The sequence below is a fragment of the Babylonia areolata genome, chromosome 34 (genome assembly GCF_041734735.1).
Source record: "Babylonia areolata isolate BAREFJ2019XMU chromosome 34, ASM4173473v1, whole genome shotgun sequence".
Taxonomy (NCBI): domain Eukaryota; kingdom Metazoa; phylum Mollusca; class Gastropoda; order Neogastropoda; family Buccinidae; genus Babylonia; species Babylonia areolata.
This window is the reverse complement of record NC_134909.1, coordinates 8851346-8868935: the sequence shown is the minus strand read 5'-3', so window position 1 is coordinate 8868935 and position 17590 is coordinate 8851346. Positions and strand designations below refer to the sequence as shown.

General features: G+C 41.7%; 1 protein-coding gene across 1 annotated transcript in view; it reads left to right on the top strand.

Moving 5' to 3' along the window:
• The first annotated feature begins 4211 nt into the window (after nt 1–4211).
• LOC143277694 (lysosomal protective protein-like) overlaps nt 4212–17590 on the top strand; it is a 43158-nt gene continuing 29779 nt past the window's right edge. Inside the window, exons 1-5 of the mRNA XM_076582614.1 lie at nt 4212–4304; nt 7204–7474; nt 8300–8462; nt 12515–12601; nt 14686–14841. Of these exons, the coding sequence (XP_076438729.1) occupies nt 7272–7474; nt 8300–8462; nt 12515–12601; nt 14686–14841 (609 nt within the window). The 5' untranslated portion in view covers nt 4212–4304; nt 7204–7271. The remainder of the gene's footprint in view (nt 4305–7203; nt 7475–8299; nt 8463–12514; nt 12602–14685; nt 14842–17590) is intronic.

Genomic DNA, 17590 nt, shown 5'->3' with positions numbered 1-17590 from the left:
TTGTGCTGTGCTCTGTTGTGTTGTGTTGTGTTGTGCTGTGCTCTGTTGTGTTGTGTTGTGTTGTGCTCTGTTGTGCTGTGTTGTGTTGTGCTGTGCTCTGTTGTGTTGTGTTGTGTTGTGCTCTGTTGTGTTGTGTTGTGTTGTGTTGTGTTGTGTTGTGCTCTGTTGTGTTGTGTTGTGTTGTGTTGTGTTGTGCTGTGCTGTGCTCTGTTGTGTTGTGTTGTGCTGTGTTGTGTTGTGCTGTGTTGTGTTGTGTTGTGCTGTGCTGTGCTCTGTTGTGTTGTGTTGTGCTGTGTTGTGTTGTGTTGTGCTGTGTTGTGTTGTGTTGTGCTGTGCTGTGCTCTGTTGTGTTGTGTTGTGCTGTGTTGTGTTGTGTTGTGCTGTGCTATGCTGTGCTGTGCTGTGCTGTGCTCTGTTGTGCTGTGTTGTGCTGTGCTGTGTTGTGTTGTGCTCTGTTGTGTTGTGTTGTGTTGTGCTGTGCTGTGCTGTGCTATGCTGTGCTGTGCTGTGCTGTGTTGTGCTGTGCTCTGTTGTGTTGTGTTGTGCTGTGCTGTGCTGTGCTATGCTGTGTTGTGCTGTGCTCTGTTGTGCTGTGCTGTGTTGAGTTGTGTTGTGCTGTGCTCTGTTGTGTTGTGTTGTGCTGTGCTGTGTTGTGCTGTGCTGTGCTGTGCTGTGCTGTGCCGTTCTGTGCTGTACTCTGTTTTGTTGTGTTTTGCTGTGCTGTGCTGTGGTGTGCTGTGTTGTGCTTTGCTGTGTTGTGCTCTGTTGCGTTGCGTTGCGTTGTGTTGTGATGCGTTGTGTTGTGTTGTGCTGTGTTGTGCTGTGTTGCGTTGCGTTGTGTTGTGTTGTGTTGTGTTGTGTTGTGTTGTGCTGTGCTGTGCAGTGCTGTGTTGTGTTGTGTTGTGTTGTGCTGTGCTGTGTTGTGTTGTGTTGTGCTGTGCTGTGTTGTGTTGTGTTGTGTTGTGTTGTGCTGTGTTGTGTTGTGCTGTGCTGTGCTGTGCTGTGCTGTGTTGTGCTTTGCTGTGTTGTGCTTTGCTGTGTTGTGCTCTGTTGCATTGCGTTGCGTTGTGTTGTGTTGTGTTGTGCTGTGTTGTGTTGTGTTGTGCTGTGTTGTGTTGAGCTGTGCTGTGTTGTGTTGTGTTGTGTTGAGCTGTGCTGTGTTGTGTTGTGTTGTGTTGAGCTGTGCTGTGCTGTGTTGTGTTGAGCTGTGCTGAGCTGAGCTGTGCTGTGTTGTGTGGTGCTGTAGTGTGCTGTGTTGTCACAACAGATTGTGACAAAGCTACTGAATCACCAGAGTAGGTGTTTTGATAAGAAATGGGGGTTGGGAGACAGAAATGATAATAATCCAAATAATAATAATAATATCATTTATTTTCAGTCTAATTATCATCATCTTAGATGAACAGACTATATATAAATAAACGAACGGGGGTTGGGAGTGAGAAGTCAAAAGAAGAGGGGGATGGGAGGTGTTGGGGGTGGGGGGTTGCGGGGGGTGGATGGGCTGGAAGGTACAAAGTATGAGGCGAATGAGTCATCAGTTTCGTTCGAAGCATTTCGTTTTATGATTTAATTCTTCTCCCTCTTCTTCTTCTTCGTTCGTGGGCTGCAACTCCCACATTCACTCGTATGTACATGCGTGGGCTTTTACGTGCATGACCGTCTTTTCCCTGCCATGTAGGCAGCCATACTCCGTCAGTTTCGGGTGTGTGCATGCCGGGTATGTTCTTGTTTCCCGGTAACCCACCGAATACTGACATGAATTAGCAGGATCTTTAACGTGCGTATTTGATCTTTTGCTCAGTTGCGGTATACACATGAAGAGGTTTCAGACACTAATATCATCATCTTAGTTGAACAGACTATAAATAAGTGAACGAACGGGGTTTTTTTTCTTTCTTTCTCAAGGCCTGACAAAGCGCGTTGGGTTACGCTGCTGGTCAGGCATCTGCTTGGCAAATGTGGTGTAGCGTATATGGATTTGTCCGAACGCAGTGACGCCTCCTTGAGCTACTGAAACTGAAACTGACCTGGGAGATAGGAAAAAAATCTCCACCCTTTACCTGACCCCCACCAGGCGCCGTTACCGGGATTCGAACCCGGGACCCAACGCTTCAACCACTCGGCTATTGCGCCCGTCATTATAATTGAATGATACGAGATTAGAAAGAAGAAAAAAAAAAAAAATATATATATATATAGTGTAGGTTGCAGTTACACACACACACACACACACACACACACACACACACACACACACACACACACAATGCGCGCGCAATAGGAGGGGTGAGACAATAACATGGCGACAATGTACATGCAGTAACAGCAACAGAGCATTAATTAAAAGCAACCGGCTGACACAAGTTACTCCTGTGGACGTCTCAAGTTGAGCAAAATTACCCCTGTGAATTTACAAAATTACCCCTGTGAATGTAAGGAACAAAATTACCCCTGTGAACGTTACAAACATAATTACCCCTGTGAACGTAACGAACAAAATTACCCCTGTGAACGTAACGAACAAAATTACCCCTGTGAATTTACCAAATTACCCCTGTGAATGTAACGAACAAAATTACCCCTGTGAACGTAACGAACAAAATTACCCCTGTGAATTTACCAAATTACCCCTGTGAATTTACCAAATTACCCCTGTGAATGTCACAAACAAAATTACCCCTGTGACTGCTGTAACCGGCCGGAATAAAATTACCCCTGTGAATGTAACGAACAAAATTACCCCTGTGAATGTTCGTTAACGAACAAAATTACCCCTGTGAACGTAACGAACAAAATTACCCCTGTGAATGTAATGAACAAAATTACCCCTGTGAATTTACCAAATTACCCCTGTGAATGTAACAAACAAAATTACCCCTGTGAACGTAACGAACAAAATTACCCCTGTGAATTTACCAAATTACCCCTGTGAATGTAAGGAACAAAATTACCCCTGTGAACGTAACGAACAAAATTACCCCTGTGAACGTAACGAACAAAATTACCCCCGCGAATTTACCAAATTACCCCTGTGAATGTAACGAACAAAATTACCGGAACAAAATTACTTCTCACAGTAACAATGGATTGGAAAAGTAACAACCGAGATTACTCCTGCTGAACTGAAGTAACAAGCGAAATTACACACTTGTGGGAGTAACAATTAATTAAATGAAATCAACCCCTGTGCATGTGGAAGGGAAAAGAGAAATTAACTCCTATTTGAAGAAACACGAAATTGGAATTATCCCCCCTCCCGCACCCCCTGTCAGTGCGCAGCGACGCGCTCTCCCAGGAGAGAGCAGCCCAAATTTCACACGGCAGAGAAATCTGTATAAATTGTGACTGCAAAAACTGAAACTGAAGCCAGAGTATTACAAATACAAATAGAAATACAAATACAAATAAAAAGAGAGAAAAACCACCTCACGTGGAGATACTAATTAAACAAGCTGAAGTACCTCCCCCTTTTTTTTTGGAAGTAACACAAAAACCGGCAAACGAAATTATGCCTGTCCAAGTATTGTAACAATTTAAGCGATTGTCTGCAATTATACCTCGGTGAAAGTAACATTTAAAGCGATGGAAATTACGCGGGTAGAAGTACTACGCAACTGAATTAATTCACTTCGGTGGAAGAAAGAACTGAAATTACCCCCCTTCGAAAGTAACAAGTAAGGAAACCACGGTGGAAGTAAGACGTTCAATTACTTGATCCCTGTGGAAGTAACAAGCAAACTCACTCCGGTTTAAAAAAAAAAAAAAAAAAAAAAGAAGAAGTGTACGTGCGTGTGTGTTTATGGATAGAGATTGATTGATCGTTCGATTGATCTATTTATTGCCTCAAGTTATCACACGGATTAACCCCACACCTACCCACCCACATTCCCTGCCCTCACCTTAACTGAACCCGGTGCCCGGCCCAAAACATCACACTCACTAACCCGCCCCCCTCCCCTCCCCGCCCACAATCCTCCCAACAACCATGTGAACGGTCGTTAAACTGGAGAACCCCATGCACTTCGCACTGCATAATCATCGGACTATTACTGTCACCATATTTCCATCCTGTCACATTGTTTCTCGATCTATGACTCAAAGGAGTCATGGGGGGAAAAAAATCGTCATTGCAACCACTTCCTCACCCCCTTGCCCCGACGACGCAGACTATCACGTGATGTGAGACATGTGATAAGTCACGTGACTCGCTTGTGTCATCAACTTTCCGGCTGTTTCCTACAAGAGCAAGCCACTCGCTCGCTACAGCACGCACAGGTAATTTGGCTGCGAAAAGTTTGGAGGTAAGCCGAATTTCGCTTCACAGCGAGTATTATTTAGTAACTGACAACATTGCTGTTATTTTTTTCTGTGCATGTTCGGAGTTTCGACTGCGAAGAAATGGTGTAACTTGAAGATAACCACCTTTGTTAGTCGCAGCGATGATCGTTTTTATTTTTAACTTCCCGTCAATGCTTTCGACAAGGCCAGCAATCATGATTACATTTTGTCCCTTTTTCCATAAAAAAATTCAAATGCAGCATTTGTATAGCATTTGGTATGTATATATTGATTAATGGAATAATGTATTTGATTCTTCTTATTTTATTTTTCTTCACTAGAAGGAAAGACCATAGGTCGAGTTTCATTGTATACAAGAGTCAAACGAACGTTAGCATTGACAGTTTACGCCCTTGATTCACCCCACCCCCTTGCGGTACTCGATCGTCCCAACACACACACACACACACACACACACACATCGCAACATGCAATGCACCACACACAAACACGCACACACTTGTAAACACACACACACTTGTAAACATACACACACACTTGTAAACAAACACACACACACACACACACACACACACACACACACACAGAGTTAGGTACTGGGTCTACAATTTCATAACAAGAAAGACTGTGCAGTATATATATATATATATATATATATATATATATATATATATATATATATATTATGTACATTTGTTGAAGTTGAATTCCATTTTATAGATCTGTACATGTTCATTGTTTCTGGATATGCATATTATGTTCAGTCTGATTATGTTTATGCAGCAGTCTGTCTACTCAACTATCAGATCAGAAATATGATCATCCAAAAGATATTAGACAATAATCTAAAACCAAGTAGCTTATTAGAAGGCGAAGATTGTTGAAAATAAAAACCACTTCCATGTGTGTAATTGTCTTTTACTTATCGGTTTCATGGCAATAAACTATAAAGGAAGAAGAGTTAAGTCAAACACAAAATATTACAGGTACAACCATAAATTAAGACATATATGCATACACACACATAGACACATTTTATACACATACACCACACACACACACTCTCTCTCTTTCTCTCTCGCACACACACACACACACACACACACACACACACACACGCACGCACGTACGCGCACACACACACACACACACACACACACACACACACACACAAACACACACACACAGCCCCTCCACCACCAGCTTTACCCTTGCCCCATCTCTCCCCCACATTACCCACATAGTGTGATATAATACACACAGTCACTGATTCTTAAACACTGATTTACTGAGAAACAGATACCTCAAGAAGAGATTCATGAACTTCAGAATGTTCCTATTTCACCCACAAATTGCCTTGAACATTACTAAGGAGGTAGGTGGAAGAATGATTTAGATGCTTACCTGCCAATCCACTCAAATGTCCGTGAGGGTGTGGGTTTGAATCCTAGTCTCACCCAAGTGTAAGATAATGAGCCTTCCGTGGCTCCCTCATTGTAGATTAGAAATAATGACTGCTCCCGTAGAGTGCATGCTTGAGACAATAAACTACACTACAAGAACCCGACACCAGCCTGAAGACTGTTAAACCATTTCTACTCTTTTCTGTTAGGCAGCTCAGCTCCAGCTTAGATAGTACCTACTAACTTTACACCAAGTTTGACTGTGAAAAATCAAACTGGGCATCCAGTCATTGGAAGGAGACGATAAAGTGAGGTGCCATGTGCAGCACACACTTTGTGCACTGGAAAAGAACCCATGGCAACATTTATCAGTGTTGTCCTCTGGCAAGATTCTCTAGAAGAATATATATATATATATATATATATATATATATATATATATGGTTAGATATATAGATAGGTAGGTAGGTAGATAGGTAGGTAGGTAGGTAGATCATGCGCATGTATTCAAGGCCAAGGTGCATTCGGTTATGCTACTGATCAAGAATCTGCCTAACAGATGACTGTGGTGTAGCATAATTATATATATATATGTGTGTGTGTGTGTGTGTGTGGATCTGTCCGAACACAGTGATGTCTCTTTGACAGACTGAACTTTATGTGACCATTTTCCACTTTCTTCTTTTTTTTCTTTTAATTTTCCCCCCTCTATTATTAGTAGTAGTACTAGTAGTAGTAGTAGCAGTGGTAGTATAGGTAGTATTAGTAGTAGTACCATTACCACTACTACTGCTAAGTAAAAAAAATAAAATAAATAATAATAATAATAGTAAAATAAGAAAGAAGACAGAAAGAACAAAACAACACCACAGCCAGAAAAACAAATACACATGATAAAACGGACACTTCACACACACACACAAACAAATGCACTTGCATATATATGCACATGTGCACAGATACTGTTTCAGTGAAGTTCAGCAGAGATGTTAAATGCATATGTGGAGAATCTATTTCAAGCAAACACATACTCTTTGAATGTCAGAGTCTGAAATTGTTTTTACCAGACTTCTCGGAAAATTCTTTTGAATGTATTTTTGACAATTTCAAGATGTTATCTGCTGTTGCAGAAGGTTTGCTGCATAGTCCAATTGGACATTTGTTATAGTTGTTACAGTTGTTTGATGTTAGCGTTTCCTTCTATATTGTGCCTATGTCTCCCCTTTTAATGTCTTATTTTTTTCCAATGCGCTGTATCTTCCCCCCCCCCCCCAATTCCCCCACTCACACACACACACATACACACATATGCGCACACACACATACACACACATCATTCATCACCCTCTGCCCAATACCGTTCCCCCCCTCCACGCTCCACGCTCCGCCCTCCAACCCCCCACCCCCCCCCCCCACCCCCTTTTTTTTTTTTTTTTTTGTCTAATATCACTTAAAGTGGAAGACGTTAAACTGAAGACTACTACTACTACTGTTTCAGTGACCTCCACAAAGTGTTCTTCACCACAGTCGCTGTCCGCCTTCGTTCACCGCCAGACCAGGAGAATAATGACGCACGTGTCGTCGTTGCTGTGGGCAAGCTGCCTACTGCTGCTTTTCTCTGCAGCAACAGCAACACCCGGAACGACCGTTACGCCGGACGCACCAGCTGGAGATGAGATCCTGTCTCTGCCAGGACTGAAGAAGCAGCCCAGTTTCAAGCAGTATTCCGGTTACCTGCCAGCCTCTGGCAGCAAGAAACTGCATTACTGGTAATGTGGAGAATCTTTAAAAAAAAATATATCATTTGATTTAGAACAGAATAGACTATGTCTTTATTTCGAAGTGTATCGGGGTCACAAGGAATATTGGGGGTGGGGTGTGGGATAGTACATGAGAGTTACAAACATGAAATGAATCGGAAGGTGCGCATGCATGCACACACACACACACACGCACACACACACACACACACACACACACACACAGAGCATGCACATTATATACAGACTGGGCTGATGGCTAGATCTACAGTTAAGTGCTTTGCTGACTGCACAGTTCTATTTTACACCATTACAGGCTGCACATGTCTGTAGAACTTGGGAGTAGCGGCCTTGTGGTGGTGAACATGTCCACCAAGGAAGTGAGAGAATCTGAGGTTGTAGGATCGAACCCCACGCTGACAGCTGTCCCTGGGTTGGTGGAGGCCCAGAACTAATGAATCCACCTCTTTTTTTTTTTCTTTTTTTTTCTTTCTTTGTTTTTTTTTCCTCCTTTTTCAGTCCTTGTCCAGAACCATACATTTGCCGTCTTTGTAGCCCACATCAATACTTTTATTTGTATTGGTATTTCTCTTTTTTGTCACAACAGATTTCTCTGTGTGAAATTCGGGCTTTTTTTTTTTACTTTTTGCGAGCGTGCAGTTTTATTCATTTTCCCTATCAAAGTGGATTTTTCTGCAGAATTTTGCTAGAGACAACCCTTTTGTTGCCGTGGGTTCTTTTATGTGCACGAAGTGCATCCTGCACACGGGACCTCGGTTTATCATCTCATCTGAATGACTACTTGCTGTATCGACTCCTTACTCACTGCGACAGGTTTGTGGAGTCTCAGAACAACCCGGCGACGGACCCCGTGGTGCTGTGGCTGAACGGGGGCCCGGGTTGCAGTTCGGATCTGGGCTTTCTGACGGAGCATGGCCCCTTCCGCGTTCAGGACGATGGCGTCACACTACTGGACAACCCCTTCAGCTGGAACCTGGTGGGTGTGTGTGTGGTAGGGGGGCGGAGAGAGGCTGGGGGTGGGGGCTGGAGGGGGGGGGGGTGTGTGTGTGTGTGTGTGTCTATGTATGTTGTGTGTGTGTGTCTATGTGAGTGTGTGTTGTGTTTGTATGTGATGAGATTGTGTGTGTGTGGTTGAGTTTGTGTGTGTGTGTGCGTGTGTGTGTGTATGCCCATTGCAATAACATGATATTATGTATGAGTGTTTAGCCTTTAGGTCTGTGTGTGTAGATCTCTTTCTCTCTGTCTTTGTGTCTCTGTCTCTCTCTAGAGAACTCTCTCTCTCTCTCTTTCTCTCTCCCTCTCTCTCTTTCTCTCTCCCTCTCTGTGTGTCTCTGTTTCAGTCTCTCTCTCACTGTCTACATATATATATATATATATATATATATATATATATATATATATATATGTGTGTGTGTGTGTGTGTGTGTGTGTGTATGTATGTATGTATGTATGTATGTATGTATGTATATCTTTAGAGAGAGGGATCTATAGATCGAGATCTAGATAGGTGCATATACAAATACCCACGTTAAAGATCTTGTAATCCATGTCAGCGTTCGGTGGGTTATGGAAACAAGAACATACCCAGCATGCACACCCCCCCGAAAGCGGAGTATGGCTGCCTAGTACATGGCGGGGTAAAAACGGTCATACACATAAAAGCCCACTCGTGTATATACGAGTGAACGTGGGAGTTGCAGCCCACGAACAAAGAAGAAGAAGAAGAAGTTCTTTCATTCTGGTGTGGGGAAAGGTCTGGGAAACCTTTGGAAATATTGTTTAGTGTTTTCTTTGGGGGAGTGTAAAAAAAATTTTTTGACTATGAGTGTGAGTTGATGAAGTCTCACCGCACGAAAGTGTGTCATTACAAGTGACTGGATACATTGATGTGTTTTTTACTCACTTGTGTAAACAAAGTGAGTCTATGTTTTAACCCGGTGTTCGGTTGTCTGTGTGTGTGTGTGTCTGTGTGTCCGTGGTAAACTTTAACATTGACATTTTCTCTGCAAATACTTTGTCAGTTAACACCAAATTAGGCATAAAAATGGGAAAACTTCAGTTCTTTCCAGTCATCTTGTTTAAAACAATATTGCACCTCTGGGATGGGCTCAACATTTTTTTTAAATGAAGCCTAATTATATGCAAACTGCATTTACTGTTATATTTATATTTTTTGTATTCTCTAAACTTGGCACTTTGATCTGATATTCTGACCCAACAACAAGAGCAGTCATTATTATCACTTTTTTGTTCAAAAGGAAGTTCTTTTGCTAAGCATGGAAGTTTTGTTTATTTTGCAAACGTTTTGGCGCAGATAGTAAAAAAGGGAAATTACTCTGTAATTAATGCTAGGGGACTTAATTTGCTTTAAACTGATCTTTCTCATCTTAAACATTACATTTTGAAATTATACTCAATACATATCACAAGTGAATCTTGAAGGCCTTGCCTCTCTTGTTTTATTTGGGTTGATGAAGCCTTACTCTAGTTACTGCATGAAAGTATGCAGTGTTGGCCAAGAGGTAACGCGTCCCCCTAGGATTGGAAGCGAGAGAATCTGAGCGAACTGGTTCGAATCACACCGGCAGTTGCCAGTATTTTCTCCCCCTCCACTACTAGTACTAGACATTGAGTGGTGGTCTGGACGCTAGTCATTTGGATGAGATAATAAACCGCGGTCCCGTGTGCAGCATACATTTAGCGCACGTAAAAGAACCTACGGCAACTGAAGGGTTGTCCCTGGCAAAATTCTGCAGAAAAATCCACTTTGATGAAAAAACAAATAAAACTGCAGGCAGAAAAAAAAGGTGGCGCTGTCAGTTTTGTGATGCGCTCAGCCCAAATTTCATACAGAGAAATCTGTTGTGACAAAAAGTGTGATACAATGTCATTTCAAGTCACTGGGAACATTGATGTTTTTGACTGTGAGCTTACGAAGCCTTGCTCCATGAAAGTGTGTCTTTACAAGTCACTGACTGAGATGACTGAGAGAGCATTGTATAGATCTAAATTATTTGATGATGGGGAGTGTTTTTCACACAGAAACTTGGTGTTGAAAGAGTTAAACCTTTAAGTTTGTGGCATAACCGAAGCCTGTGTGTGTGACTGAGATGTCTGAGAGAGCATTGTGTCTAAATTGTTTGAAGTCGGGGAGTGTTTTTCACACAGAAACTTGGCATTGAAAGAGTTAAACCTTTAAGTTTATGGCAGAACTGAAGCCTTTGACTGAGATGTCTGAGAGAGCATTGTGTCTAAATTGTTTGAAGTCAGGGAGTGTTTTTCACACAGAAACATGGCGTTGAAAGAGTTAAACCTTTAAGTTTGTGGCATCACCGAAGCCTGTGAGTGTGACTGAGATATCTGAGAGAGCATTGTGTCTAAATTGTTTGAAGTTGGGGAGTCTTTTTCACACAGAAACTTGGCATTGAAAGAGTTAAACCTTTAAGTTTGTGGCAGACATGAAGCTTTTGACTGAGATGACTGAGAGAGCATTGTGTCTAAATTGTTTGATGTCAGGGAGTGTTTTTCACACAGAAACTTGGCATTGAAAGAGTTAAACCTTTAAGTTTGTGGCATAACCGAAGCCTGTGTGTGTGACTGAGATGTCTGAGATAGCATTGTGTCTTAATTGTTTGACGTCGGGGAGTGTTTTTCACACAGAAACTTGGCATTGAAAGAGTTAAACCTTTAAGTTTGTGGCAGAACTGAAGCCTTTGACTGAGATGTCTGAGAGAGCATTGTGTCGAAATTGTTTGACGTCGGGGAGTATTTTTCACACAGAAACTTGGTGTTGAAAGAGTTAAACCTTTAAGTTTGTGGCATCACCGAAGCCTGTGTGTGTGACTGAGATGTCTGAGAGAGCATTGTGTCTAAATTATTTGATGATGGGGAGTGTTTTTCACACAGAAACTTGGTGTTGAAAGAGTTAAACCTTTAAGTTTATGGCAGAACTGAAGCCTTTGACTGAGATGACTGAGAGAGCATTGTGTCTAAATTGTTTGAAATTGGGGAGTATTTTTCACACAGAAACTTGGCATTGAAAGAGTTAAACCTTTAAGTTTATGGCAGAACTGTAGCCTTTGACTGAGATGACTGAGAGAGCATTGTGTCTAAATTGTTTGACGTCAGGGAGTGTTTTTCACACAGAAACATGGCTTTGAAAGAGTTAAACCCTTTAAGTTTGTGGCATCACCGAAGCCTGTGTGTGTGACTGAGATGTCTGAGAGAGCATTGTGTCTAAATTGTTTGACGTCGGGGTGTATTTTTCACACAGAAACTTGGCATTGAAAGAGTTAAACCTTTAAGTTTAAGGCAGAACTGAAGCCTTTGACTGAAATGTCTGAGAGAGCATTGTGTCTAAATTGTTTGACGTCAGGGAGTGTTTTTCACACAGAAACTTGGCATTGAAAGAGTTAAACCTTTAAGTTTGCGGCAGAACTGAAGCCTTTGACTGAGATATCTGAGAGAGCATTGTGTCTAAATTGTTTGAAGTTGGGGAGTCTTTTTCACACAGAAACTTGGCATTGAAAGAGTTAAACCTTTAAGTTTGTGGCATCACCGAAGCCTGTGTGTGTGACTGAGATGTCTGAGAGAGCATTGTGTCTTAATTGCTTGAAGTTGGGGAGTATTTTTCACACAGAAACTTGGTGTTGAAAGAGTTAAACCCTTTAAGTTTGTGGCATAACCGAAGCCTTTGACTGAGATGTCTGAGAGAGCATTGTGTCTTAATTGTTTGAAGTTGGGGAGTATTTTTCACACAGAAACTTGGTGTTGAAAGAGTTAAACCCTTTAAGTTTGTGGCATAACCGAAGCCTTTGACTGAGATGTCTGAGAGAGCATTGTGTCGAAATCATGTGACGCTGGGAAGTGTTTTTCACACAGAAACTTGGGGTTGAAAGAGTTAAACCCTTTAAGTTTGTGGCATCACCGAAGCCTGTGAGTGTGACTGAGATGTCTGAGAGAGCATTGTGTTTTTTCACACAGGAGTTTGGTGGTGAAAGAGTTAAACCTTTGAGTGTGTCATGTCAGGTGGCCAACATGCTGTACCTGGAGGCACCAGCTGGGGTAGGCTACTCTTACTCTGACGACGGGAACTACACCACCAACGATGACTTGGTGTGTACGCTACCTGTGTGCTTGTGGTTGGTATTGGGGTGGAGCATTGTGGATCTGTGTGTGTGTGTGTGTGTGTGTGTGTGTGTGTGTGTGAGAAAGAGAGAGGGTGTGTGTGTTTGTGCATGTTTACAAGTGTCCACATATATATGTATGTGTGTTACATATGTGCACATGTGTGTGTACAGTTGTGAATTTTGTTGTGTGTGTGTGTGTGAGATAGAGAGGGTGTGTGTGTGTGTGTGTGTTTGTGTGCGAGAAAGAGGGGGTGGGTGGATGTGGGTGCGTGTGGGTGGTGCAGGTGTGTGTTTGAGAGAGAGAGAGTGTATGTGTGTGCGTGTGTTACAAGTGTGTATGTGTGCATGTGTGTGTATGAGAGAGATAGAGAGAGAGTAGAGAGAAATGTTACATGGTATTAATGATTGTAAACCTTTTTCCCCATTGGTCAGGATTGTTAATCGTCAGCTGAACTGTGCTTTCATATCCGTGAGACTGCACATTTGTTGCATATCTGTTGTGCATGTATGTGTGCATGTGTGCATGTTTATTTACATTTGCTTGTTAGTTTATTAATTATAATTAAATGTCTTTCTTTTTCTTTCTTTTTGACATTTCGTTTTATTACATTATCTATTTGCTTATTTATTTTATTTTATTCTTTGATGTATTTACTTATTTATTCTGGTTTATCTATTTGTTGATTTGATGACTTATCTATTTATTTATTTCCATAACCTTTCTTTTCTTTCAGGTTTTTTTTTTTTGTGTGTTTTTTGCCTGACTTAGGCCTGACAGCTGTAGTGTAGCTCTATCATCATCTACGTGGCCCAGTACAGTAGTAGCTGGCCAGATTTGTGGTTTGATGTCACCGCCTGCTCTGTCTGTCTGTATGTCTTCATCTTTCACTTTGTCTCAGTGGAGGAAGTTGACAGAATGGTTAAGACGCTCATCTGCCAATACAGAGAGTCCGTGAGGGTCTGGGTTCAGATCCCGCTCTCGCCTTTTCGCCCACGTTTGACTGGAAAATCAAACTGAACGTCTGGTTGTTCGGGTGTGACAATAAACCAACGTGCTGTGCGCAGCATACACTTGGCGCACTGAAAAAGAAACCATGGCAACGAGAGTGTTGTCTTCCGGCAAAATCCATGAGGAGAAATCCACTCTCACATTTATGTACACAAATATTTGCATGCACTCAAGGTCTGACTAAGCGCGTTGGGTTATGCTGCTGGTCAGGCATCTGCCCAGCAGATTTGGTGTAGCGTGTATGGAATTGTCCGAATGCAGTGACACCTTGAGAAACTGAAACTGAAACTAAGCACGTCGGGTTACGCTGGACAGGCATCCGCTTTGCAGATACGGTGATTGGATTTGTCCAGCTGCTGTGATGCCTTCTTGAGTAACTGAACTGAAGTAATTAACAAATAGTAAAGCGTGGTAAGTCTCTCCATTCACAAGGTACACAACTTTTAAGTCAGTGCTGCTTACGCTACCGATTCAGCTAGCACACAGGTAAATAAAGGGTACATTGGAACAAACCCAGACACTTCCTCAAAAAAAAAGAAAGCGCCGGGCCTGTCCTTATACCGATCATTTGACATGTGCACACAGCAGCAAAGGCAGAAGAAATGTGCAAACACTTTTATTCAAGACTGGCATAGCCTCTTTAATCCTGAACAAGCCACACAGAACACATGGACAGTACAGAACAAACACATGGTTGCCACGGTGGTTTTTCAACTGGAAATTAACAAATAATGAGGCCAGGAGATGAAAAGACTAACAAATAGTAAAGCATGGTAACTCTCTCCATTCATTTGAACTGAATTATTATTATTATTATTTTATTATTATTTTCATTACTACTATTTTATATCATAATTATTATTTATTTATTTATTTATGTAAGCTTATCTATATATATATATATTTTTTTTTTTTTTTTTTTTTCCTCAAGACCTGACTAAGCGCGTTGGGTTACGCTGCTGCTGGTCAGGCATCTGTGGTGTAGCGTATATGGATTTGTCCGAACGCAGTGACGCCTCCTTGAGCTACCGAAACTGAACTGTGAACTGAACATTACACAGGTGGCCCACGACAACTACCTGGCCCTCAAGCACTTTTTCCAGGCCTTCCCCAGCTTCACGGGCAACGAGTTCTTCATCACCGGCGAGAGTTACGGCGGGGTCTACGTCCCCTCTCTGAGTGCTCTGGTGGTGGACGACAGCAGCATTAACTTCAAGGTGATGTCCTAAAAAAAAAACGTTTATTTATAATTGGAATCAGGAGGGGTGGGGGGGTGGGGTGGCGGAGGGGGTGAGGGATGGGGGTTGGGGATATATGTGTGCGTGTGCGTGTGTGTGTGTGTGTGTGTGTGGTTTGAATCTGATATGAATACTGTTCCAGGTAAGATATGATTCTAATTTTTAACTAGCTGGGTTTTTTTTTTGTTTGTGCTGTTTATTTTTTCTGTTTTTCTTTTTCTTTCTTTTTTTTTGATGATGGTTGTAAAAGGGCTATGAGTCCTTTGATTTTACCATTGAATTGATGATGGCACTTTTCTAAAAAAAAACAAGAAAAAAGGTTGTGGTATGGCCATGGAAAATGGTCAGTTCAGTTGAATTCTGATGTGTTACAGATCTTGTTTAGGTCATTGTGCGTGTCTGTGTCTGTGTGTGAATTTGTGTAGAACTTTGTAAATTGTTGTGACATCTTAATGATTTACATGGAATGATATAAGAACTATATATATGTGTATTGCTGAGGAATCATGATTTTTTCATGAGGAATTACACACAGATGACACATACAAAAGGGCAGTTCTCTCTCTGTCTGTCTCTCTCCTCTCCTCTCCTCTCCTCTCCTCTCAGTCGCTCTCTCTCTCTCTCCCCCCTCTCTCTCTATCTCTCCTCTCTGTGTCTCTCCTCTCTCTGTCTCTCTCTCTGCCTCTCCTCTCTCTCTCTCTGTCTCTCTGTACCTCTTCTCTCTCTCTCTCTCTCCTCTCTCTCTGTGTATGTCTCTCTCTCTCTCTGTGTCTCCTCTCTCTCTCTCCTCTCTCTGTCTCTCTCTCTGCCTCTCTGTACCTCCTCTCTGTGTATCTCTCTCTCTCTCTCTCTCTCTCTCTCTCTCCTCTCTCTGTCTCTCTCTCTTCTCTCTCTCTCTCTCTCCTCTTTCTCTGCCCCTCTCTCTCCCCTCTCTCTCTCTCTCTCTCTCTCTCTCTCTCCCCTCTCTCTCTCTCTCTCTCTCTCTCTGCCTCTCCTCTCTCTCTCTCTCTTTCTCTCTCTCTCCTCTGTGTGTGTGTGTGTGTGTGTGTGTGTGTCTCTCTCTTTCCTCTCTCTCTCTCTCTCTCTCTCTCTCTCTGTCTCTCTCTCTTCTCTCTCTCTCTCTCCTCTTTCTCTGCCCCTCTCTCTCCCCTCTCTCTCTCTCTCTCTCTCTCTCTCTCCCCTCTCTCTCTCTCTCTCTCTCTGCCTCTCCTCTCTCTCTCTCTCTTTCTCTCTCTCTCCTCTGTGTGTGTGTGTGTGTGTGTGTGTCTCTCTTTCCTCTCTCTCTCTCTCTCTCTCTCTCTCTCTCTCTGTGTCTCTTCTTCTCTCTCTCTCTGCCTCTCCTCTGTCTCTGTCTCTCTCTCTGTCTCTCCTCTCCTCTTTCTCTGTCTCTCTGTCTTTCTCTGTCCATAGATGATCAGTGACAAGTTTGTTTTGTTGTTGGTTTTTTTTTTCTTCTGCGAAATGTTACTGTAACTTTGTGTAGTTTCCTTTTTTGATGAAAGAAGTTTCAGGTTTTTGTTGGGTTGAGTGAATTTCTTAGTGTAGTTACATGCCTTGTAATATGTACGTTTTGTAATTATATATATGTATGTGTGTGTGTGTGTGTGTGTGTATAAAAAAACATGTGTTGAATAATCCCCTAGATTGGAAGATATAATGTGTGTGTGTGTGTGTATAAAACATGTGTTGAATAATGCCCTAGATTGGAAGATATAATGTGTGTGTGTGTGTGTGTGTGTGTGTAAAAAACATGTGTTGAATAATCCCCTAGATTGGAAGATATAGTGTGTGTGTGTGTTTGTATATATATAAAACATGTGTTGAATAATCCCCTAGATTGGAAGATATAATGTGTGTGTGTGTGTGTATAAAACATGTGTTGAATAATCCCCTAGATTGGAAGATATAATGTGTGTGTGTGTGTGTGTGTATAAAAAACATGTGTTGAATAATCCCCAAGATTGGAAGATATAATGTGTGTGTGTGTGTGTATATATAAAACATGTGTTGAATAATCCCCTAGATTGGAAGAGTCTAAGCTATAGAGAAAGAGAGAGGAGAGGAGAGAGAGAAGAAAAACGAGGTAAGGAGAAGTACACAGTAGGACAAATAGGAGCACCGAGTAGGACAGAGAATAGGACTAGGAGAGCACTGTTTTAGGAGAAGGAGCAGGAGCACTGTCCCAGGAGCCAGGTAGGAACACTGTGTAGGAGAAGCCAGTAGGAGCACTGAGTGCGAGAAAGTGTAGCAACAGTGACGAGGAGAAAGAGTAGTTGCGCCTGAGTAGGTGAAAGATCAAGAGCTTGTATGTATATATATATATATACAGTATATATATTATGTATTCATGTATGTCAGTGTACCAACATATATCTTTATATACCTATATCATTTATATCTATCTGTATATGTATTTATATCTGTACCTTTCTATATATATACATGTATATTTGTAGCGTGTATGGATTTGTCCAAACGCAGTGACGCCTCCTTGAGTAACTGAAATATATCTATAAGCTTTTTTCATTTATGTAGATGATTATTAGTTGCTTTTATGCTAAACTTAGGAGCCATTTTTATGCACATATATACATGTATCAGCTTGTGTTTGGATATATATATATATTTTTTTTTATTATATATATATATATATATATATATATATATATATATATATATATATATATATATGCTTAAGTTATCATACAAGTTTGCGTATGTACCTGTA